The 9,262-nt window shown below is 44.3% G+C and overlaps 1 protein-coding gene across 1 annotated transcript in view; it reads right to left on the minus strand.

The window, feature by feature from the left end:
- Nucleotides 1-9,262, minus strand: part of NLRP13 (NLR family pyrin domain containing 13) — a 38,869-nt gene that overhangs the window by 23,895 nt on the left and 5,712 nt on the right. The window contains exon 2 of the mRNA XM_039244039.1: nt 3,339-3,404. Coding sequence (XP_039099970.1) covers nt 3,339-3,404 — 66 coding nt within the window. The remainder of the gene's footprint in view (nt 1-3,338; nt 3,405-9,262) is intronic.

A 9,262-nucleotide genomic window follows, 5' to 3' on the forward strand; every position in this document is an offset into this window, starting at 1 on the left:
AAAAAAAAAAAAAAAAAACAACCATTAAAAAAAAAAGTATTATTGATTGGACACCTGGATGGCTCAGTCTGTTGAGCATCTGACTTCAGTTCAGGTCATAATCTCGAGGTTCATGAGTTCAAGCCCTATGTTGGACTCTGTGCTGACAGTGCAGAGCCTGCTTCAGATCCTCCATCCTCCTCTCTCTGCCCCTCCCCCTGCTTATGTCAAAAATTTTTTAAAAACATTTTTAAAATATTGATGAAATAGGGGCGCCTGGGTGGCTCAGTCGGCTAAGCGTCCGACTTCAGCTCAGGTCATGATCTCACGGTTGTGGGTTCAAGCCCCGCGTCGGGCTCTGTGCTGACAGCTCAGAGCCTGAAGCCCGTTTCAGATTCTGTGTCTCCCTCTCTCTCTGACCCTCCCCTGCTCGTGCTGTCTCTCTCTCTCTCTCTCAAATAAAAAACATTTAAAAAATTAAAAAAATAAAAATAAAAAATAAAAAATATTGATGAAATAATTTCATGGAGGGTATGACAGAGTTGAAGTAATCATTCAAATGATTTTTAACAAGAACAAAGATAGTTGCTTGGGATTAAAAAGTTACTGGGTGTTATATGTAAACCAACTTAACAATAAACTAAGGAAAAAATAAAACTCTTTGAAGCAAGGAAATGGAAAAAAAAATAAAAAGTAAAAAGTTACATTGGGGGGATGGGCAAAATAGGTAAAGGGAGGGGGAATCACAGGCAGAAGACAGGGAATACAGCCAATGGTAATAGCAATGCAATGGAACAGATGGTGGCTATGCTTCTGGTAGCACAGTTTCATGTATAAACTTGCTCAATCACTGTATCGTACACCTGAGACTGATGTGACATGGTGTGTCAACTACACTTAGTAACAAAAAAAATAGTAAAATAAATTTTGGTTTTAAAAAACTATGATCTAATATTACTCCCAGGAAAAACACCTAATTAGAGACTCAGAAAAAAACAGAAGGAACGATTAATACCGAAGAACTAATTCAAGAATATTTGAGAGAAGAGCACATGTTTCTTATATTTACAGGTCCTGCTTTGTATCCAGCCCAATTAAGAGGAGAAGAACCCAAAACCTAGTCACCCTGTGACACTTCAGAACACGGCAGTGGAGGACCCCATATGCTTTCATAATGTAAAAGATAGGTCATATACGATGTAAAAAAAAAAATAAAGATTTATCCAGATTTATCAACAGTACACACTAGAGGACATTGGAACACAAGAAACACAGAGAGAAGGGCTCTTGAACTGGACAATTACACCCAAGCCAGTCATCAAGAAGTACACTAGACAAATTTTCAATCAAGCAAACTCTCAAAAATATTAATTCATACGGTCTTCTCTAAGTTATAAAATGGGTCCCTGGAACAGCCATGAGAAAGACAGATGGGAAAAGGGGAGGTGAGCTTTTGAGAATAGAAAATGGAATTTGATGGTTTCCTGTCTCACATTCAGGTCCTTTATCCATTTTGAGGGTGTTACGCTGAGTGAAATAAGTCAGGCAGAGAAGGACAAATACCATATGTTTGCATGTATAGGAGGATGAGGAGGAACTTAAAGGAGGACCATGGGGGAGAAAAAGCGGGGAAACAGTGGGGGAGAGGGAGGGAGGCAAACCATGAGAGACTCTTGAATGCTGAGAACAAACTGAGGGCTGATGGGGGTGGGGGAGGGGAAGGGGGGTGATGGGCATGGAGGACGGCACTTGTGAGGAGGAGCACTGGGTGTTATATGGAAACCAACTTGACAATAAACTATTAAAAAAGAAAGAAAATGGAATTTGAGATTAAAGGAAGTCCCAGGATAGGAGGTAAGTGGTAGCTGATACAGACTAGGGAAAGAGGGATGGCTTTAGGAAATTGTCTAGAAATAGTGAGAGGGAGCTGATGGGTTCCTGGTTACATCAATTGCCTTATACTTCCCAAAGAATTGGGGGATAATAATTGCATGGAAAGTTTAAAAAGGAATTACTAACTCAAACAAAAACAGGAAATGGTTCTCCCCAAAAGGTATGTGTAGTGGGATGAGCCATCACACACACACATACACACACACACACACAAGCTATGTCCACATCCTAATCCCCTTAACCTATGTGGCAAATGTGATTAAGGGCCTTGAGTGGAGGAATTTATCCTGGATGGCCCTAAATGCAACCAAATATATTATCAAAAGAGACAGAGTTCTGACACAAAAGAGGTGGTGGCTACGTGCCTACAGAGGCAGAGATTGGTGGGATGCAGCCACAAGCCCAGGAATGCCACCAGAAGCTGGATAAACAGAGATGGATGCTCCCCTCAAGCCCCAGGGTACCCCAAGGTGCCCTGGTGACACCTTGATTTTGGACTAATTCACAACTATAAGGGAGTAAATTTCCGTTATGTAAGCCACTCAGTTTGTGGAAATTCACTATAGCAGCTCTGGAAAACAAATACAGCACATGATCCTGATGGGTTATGTGGCCCAGCATTGATTTATACCCACAACACTAAAAATCTATTCCTCCACAAAAATAAGTAACTGGAGAAGATAGATATTTATCTACCATGATAAATTATTGAAAGACTAAGAAATTGCAGTGTATGCTAACTGCTTTTGAGCAGAGAAACAGTGAAAGTGGCAACCCAGAGGGGCAGCTGATGGCTTTTACAGAATACAACTCAAGGGATGTACAAAAGGTTGATGTTTCTCATTACAAGTTTTAGATTTCCATGATTCTTTCTGGATCATACACTATTCCATGTATTTGATAAAACCAAGCCTGTTCCATAACTACATATAATAGTTTGTCAACATGAAAATCTCCAACAATCAACGGGTACAAAACACAAAAACAAAACAAATACAGTTACCTAATAATGCAAAGTCCAGAAACAGACAATGGTATCCAAGAACTGGAGAGGCGAGTCAGAGAAGTTATCCAATTTACACTAACTTATTATTCTATAAACAGTGGGGGCACCTGGGTGGCTTGGTTGGGTGAGTGTCCAACTCTTGATCTCGGCTTAGGTCATGATCTTACAGTTCAGGACATCAAACCCCGCATCAGATTCTGTGCTGACAGCGCAGAACCTGCATGGGATTCTCTCTCCTCTCTCTCTGCCCCTCCCCTGCTCGTGCACACCCTCTTGCTCTCCCAATAGAAAAATAAACATTAAAAAAATAAGCATAGTGGAAGAGCAGGTTGGGAAGGGTGTCGTTTCTTGAGTGTTGTAAAGTGATGAAAAATTCAGAGGCGGTAGCAATTATAGACCCAGTAAAACGGATGCTGCATCAAGCAATTTGTCCATCATCACCAAAAGGTAGTATACAAACCTCCTTCTTCTGGAACCTCCGATTCTTCTTGCTTTGCATCTTGGGAGTCCTGTGTCTGTGCCATCTCTGAAACAAACAGTGATGATGGGATCCTGAGATACCCAGGCTGAAAACGACCAATGATAGATGCTCTCCACAAGGCCCATTGGTAAGCCTGGGACTGAAGACACCAAAGGAATCCCAGCCTCCAGCTCCATCCATTCAAGTACTTTGAACCCAGCCATCCCCTGTCAGCCCTCCACCCCACACCCCTGTGGCCCACTGCCTCACCTCTGAGTCTGCTCAAATTTTAGTTCAACAATCCTGATTAGTACCACGCCTAATCCCTACAGCACACACCCAAGGCTCTCTTCATTCACCTTTCTCTTTTCCAGTTTCATTTGTCAACTCCTAACGTGCCATGTAGTTTATGTGTTTCTCATATTCAGAACCTCTTTCCTCCCACTGGAGGGACACGGATGGCTAGCCTCTGTTTGCCGATGTATCCCAAGTATGTAGAACAACACCCATCAGAGAAGCCACTCCAATATTTCTGGATACCAGAGTACTACATAAATAAAAGCACCAAGGAGTGCCTGGATGGGTCAGTCAGTAGAGCATACAACTCTTCGTCTTAGGGTTGGGAGTTCAAGCCCCACACTGGGTATGGAGACTACTTTCAAAAAAAAAAAGAATTCTAGTATTTTCAAACATTAACAGTGTAGGGCTGTCTGGGTGGCTCAGTCAGTTAAGCATCGGACTTCAGTTCAGGTCATGATCTCTCAGTTCAGGAGTTCAAGCCCCTTATTTGTTGAGAGATTTTTGATAACCGATTAAATTTCTTAACTAGTTATGGGTCTGTTCAGATTTTCTATCTCTTCCTGGGTGAATTTTGGTAGGGTGTCTGTGTTTAGGAACTTATCCAGGGTTAGGCCAGCTCTCCAAACAGTGGAAACTGGAATTGGAATCTCATGGAGCATAGCTCAGTAGGCCAAGATCGTCCCCCACCATTGGCTCCATTTATCTGTACCCCCACTACATGACATGTTGCCCTTCCTCTGTTGCACATAAAGCCAATGAGGGGACCTTTCGAGGCTATAGCCTTGCTGCCATCATCTATATTTTGACATGTTAAATTGAAGGCTCTAGATCTGGCTGGGGCCACATGTCAAAAGAGACAGGCTGTCCCAACACAACAGCCTAGAATTTGAATCCAATTACTTTATTTAAAAAAAAAAAAAAGGACACAACCATCTGACTTCCCTTTGTCTCTCTAGGAAAGCCTGTTGCATTACATAGTCACCTACCCAAAAATCTGTTCAAATAGTCTTGGGTAGGATGGAAGGGACGCAAAATTAGAGGGCAAAACATTCCTGGTTCTGACATGGCCCATCTGGCATCATCCTCAAAACTAGCATCTGGAATCTAGAAAAAAACTACCTTAAAGATACACATACACGTGAGAACTTTCTCTGAGCCCAGTACCTTCTAAACATTTCATCCTAGAAATTCAGTAGGGGGGTACAATTGGCCTGGTTTTCAAGAGAGAACGGCAACCCAGTGGTAAGTAATTCACCCACGGTTACAGTTGCTTACGTAGACCAGCCTTTGAATCCAGGCAATCAGACTCCAGAACCTGAGCTTCTAAACCTAGGGCCCCCAAAAGACAGTACACTTGTGCCCATAACACAGATGGATTCACATACTCCTAGTCCACAGCATCATTCAAGTAGAGACCCTTGTTATACTAGAAGATGGAGCCAAGGGGTAGTAGAAGCTATCTTGACTCACAGGGCCTTTTGTCATCTCCACATTGCTGGATGTGGTCTAGGGCTTTTTCCTGCTGAAAAGACATCCTCCACACCCCTCGAGAAGCCAAGTGGGAACCACAGAAGGACTAGGAAGAAGGGGTCCCTTCAGTGTGCCAGGTCTGGCTCTGCAGCCTTCACACAGGATCAGTGAGCAGAAAGGAGGTTCTTCCTTTCAGGGCATCCTCCTCTGCAAATGCCTCCCCCTGGGGTTGCCAGTCTACAACAGCAATTAAGGAGACTAGGTCCCATTCTCTAGCTCTCTGCTCAATACCTGCCTATTCTAGACACGAGTAAATGAGGGATTTTAAGGGAAGCGGGGAGGTGGGAGGAAGAACAGGTGGGGACAGGGAGATCTACTCCTCCCCCTCCCCCCGATCCTCCTGCTCACCGGAAGGCACACAGAGCCTAAACTTCCCGGACTCAGGATCTCCAAAGCCCAAAGCTTGGATAAGGAAGCCATCGTGTTGCCAGCTCCCATCCCTACTCCTTAGATCTCATGTCCTCATTTTGGGCCAAGAGCAGCAGTGGATGGTCAAGCACAGAGTCTCAGACCCACTGCCCGGGTTCCAGTCACCAGCTCTGCAACCTTGGGGAACTCACTTGACCTTTGGGCCCCAGTTTCCTGTCTCTAAAATTGGAATGACAGGGCTTCTTTCTTAGAAGTGTGGTAAAAACTAAGTACAAATTTACAGGAGGCTTTGGGGTCAACACCTGACTCATAACAAGTACTGATGAAAGTCAGGATTTTTTTTAATACTTATTTTGAGAGAGAGAAAGAGAGAGAGAGAGAGAGAATAGGGGCAGAGAGGGAGAGACTCCCAAACAGGCTCCATGCTGTCAGCACAGAGTCCAACGTGGGGCTAAATCCCACCAATCAGGAGATTGTGACCTGAGCCAGAATCAAGAATCGGATGGACACTCGAGACACAGGGGCAAGATGGCAGAGAAGTAGGGAGCTCCGTGCATTGTACTCGCCCCCATATCTCACACGGAAAAGATCTGAAGCCATAGGAAACCTTACAGAACCCAAGAGATTGGGAGAGAAAGGACACAATCCACTGAGAAAGCCTTCTAATGTGAGTGCGAACTGGGGAAGATAAAAATCGGGCCAGGATCGGAGACTGGAGGGACGGCGGTGATCCCCCTCTGTGGGGAGTGAGAGGGGAAAGACAGAGTCCGAAACTACTCCCGACACGGTCTCTGTCGCTGGGGAACAGAAAAACCTCCCCTTGGGGCACAGAAGGACCATGCGCACCAAATCCCCGTGCTAGATCCCCGCGCGCCAACTCGTCCCTGAGGGGCCACGAGCCAACCGCTCCTTTGAGCTCCTGCCTGGCTGGCTGCACCCCTAGAGGAGCTATGCGCCACAGCTCCTTTGTGCTCCTGGCTTGGCTGGACCCCCAGAGGGAAAGCGAAGGGCTTAAATCTGGGAGATTTGCCCGCAAGTTCGTGTTTGGGGTGACGAGACACAGAGGGACCCGGTTCCCACTCTCCAGTGCGCCCCCCAGGCAAACCTCCATCCTTGCTCCCCAACCCGACCCGGAGGAGAAGGGAGCAGTGATCTAGCTCCACCCCCAGGGCTGGGCAAGAGTCTTGGAATCGCCCCGAGGGGATCGCCTGCGAGGCTGTGTCTACAGCAATTTCAGTGGGGTGCACAGTCTGGGATTTGGAAACTAGGCCTGGTCTGGGTTAAAGAGCGCGACCCACTTTGGCTGCGCCCCCGGCACGGGGAGTTTACACACTCAAAACAGCGAGGTGCAGCGCTTGGTTCAAGAAGGGACTGGAGCGCCGCCACTCTTCTCCCCACAACCGCCGAGGCAGAACTCCCGCCTGACTCACTGGATCACCCCACGCCCATCCCTGCTTGAGAGCTGCCCTCCTCCCTTTTTTCCTTTTTTTAAATTTTATTTAAATTTTTTTCGTTTTTGTCCCCAGAACACTGACCTGATTAACTCTGGTCACCGGCTTGCTTAAACAGTCACATTTAGTCCATTCTATAGATGTAAATTCTACACCTACCGACCTTTTCATCTCTGTCTCTCAGGAGTAATTAGACTATATAGTTTCTATGGATAAAAACAGCATCCTTCTATCAACTATCCAACCATATTCCACCATATAGATCATTGAAAAAAGCTACTTATCCCTACTGCCTGTTCATTCTATTTCCAATTTTGCCTCATCCCCGCCCTGTCTTCTCTCTCTTTCTCTATGCTCTTCAACCAGCACTGAATACAGCCAGCTATTTAATCGTAGCTGGAAAATCCTGTTATATGCTTTAAACGGTTCTTTGTCCATCGGTTTTCTTCTTTTTTCCTTTTCTTCTTTTTGACCTTGCTATATATTTTTTTATTTTCTATTATTCGCCTTCCCTCCCCCGTTTTTTCTCTTAACTTTCTCATTTTCCCCTCTTGGTTTGCATGTTTGTCGGATTTGTCCGTGCATTTGTGTGCCTCTGTTCCCTGTGTGTTTGTCCATCTGTTTTCTTCTCCAGAGCTACCTCAAGAAACAAGCCAAAGTACACATGGTGGAGAGTCCCAAATATCACTACGAGTAGGAAAATAAAATAACAAGGGAGACCAAGAGATACCATTCAAAAAACACTCTCTGAAAGGATAGGCCCTGGACAGTCAAAGAGTCTTCTTGGGTACAGCAGCGCTCACATGTGAAGAGAGCCTAACAAGTCTTTAAAACTAACAAGAGACAGAAACCCAACTAAAATGATGAAACGAAAGAGCTCTCCTCCAAAGAAATTCCAAGAAGAATTGACATCTAATGAACTGCTCAAAACAGATATCAGCAGCATAACTGAACAAGATTTTAGAATAATAATCATAAAATTAATAGCTGGGCTTGAAAAAAGCATAGGGGACATCAAGGAAACTATGGCTACAGACAACATGGAGCATAAAAATAGGCATGATGAATTAAAAAATGCGATAAATGAGATACATAATAAATTGGAGGCATCCAATGCATGGCATGAAGAGGCAGAAAGGAGAATAAGGGATTTAGAAGACACCATTATAGAAAAAGAGGAAACTGATGAAAAAAAAAAAAAAAAGACAAACTGATCCAGGAACAGAAGAATTCGAGACCTCAGCGATACGGTCAAACACAACAATATCCAGATCATAGGAATCCCAGGAGAGGAAGAGAGAGGAAAAGGTGCTGAAGAAGTCCTGGAACAAATTATAGCTGAAAACTCCCCCAAACTAGGGAAGAAAGTAAACGTTGAAATACAAGAGGCTCAAGGACTCCCCTCAGACGTAATTTGAATAGATCTTCTGCACGGCATATCATAGGAAAAATGGAAAAATAAAAGGACAAAGAGAATTTTGAAAGCAGCTACGGAGAAAAGGGCCCTCACATACAAAGGGAAACCTATCAGAGTGGTGACAGACCCATCTACTGAAACTTGGCAGGCCAGAAAGGAATGGCAGGAGATCTTCAATGTGATGAACAGAAAAAATATGCAGCCAAGAATCCTCTATCCAGCAAGTCTATCATTCAAAATAGAAGGAGAGATAAAAAGTCTTTCCAAATAAACAAAAACTGAAAGAATTTGTCACCACTAAGCCAGTCCTACAAGAAATCCTGAGAGGGGCGCTCTGAAGGAAATGTTGCAAGGAACAAAGATACCAAAGATACCACCACAAACATGAACCCCACAAAGAACACAAAGACTCTAAACTCACATATTTCAATAACACTGAATGTAAATGGGCTGAACGCTCCAATCAAAAGACATAGGGTACACATGGCCAGATTTCATTGTTTCTCATTGCCATGTAGTATTCCATGGTATAGATAAACCACATCTTTTTGATCCATTCGTCCGATGATGGACACTTAGTCTCTTTCCATGTTTTAGCTATTGTGGAGAGTGCTGCTATGAACATTGGGGTACATGTGCTCCTATGCCTCAGCATTTCTGTATCCCCTGGGTAAATTCCTAGCAGTGCTATTGCTGGGTCATAGGGGAGTTCTATTGTTAGTTTCCTGAGGAACCTCCACACTGTTTTCCAGAGGGGCTGTACCAGGTTACATTCCCACCAACAGTGCAGGAGGGTGCCCGTTTCTCCACATCCTCGCCAGCATCTAGAGTTCTCTGATTTGCTCATTTTAGCCACT

Source organism: Hyaena hyaena, unplaced genomic scaffold (assembly GCF_003009895.1).
Source record: "Hyaena hyaena isolate Hyena2069 unplaced genomic scaffold, ASM300989v1 scaffold_235, whole genome shotgun sequence".
Classification (NCBI taxonomy): domain Eukaryota; kingdom Metazoa; phylum Chordata; class Mammalia; order Carnivora; family Hyaenidae; genus Hyaena; species Hyaena hyaena.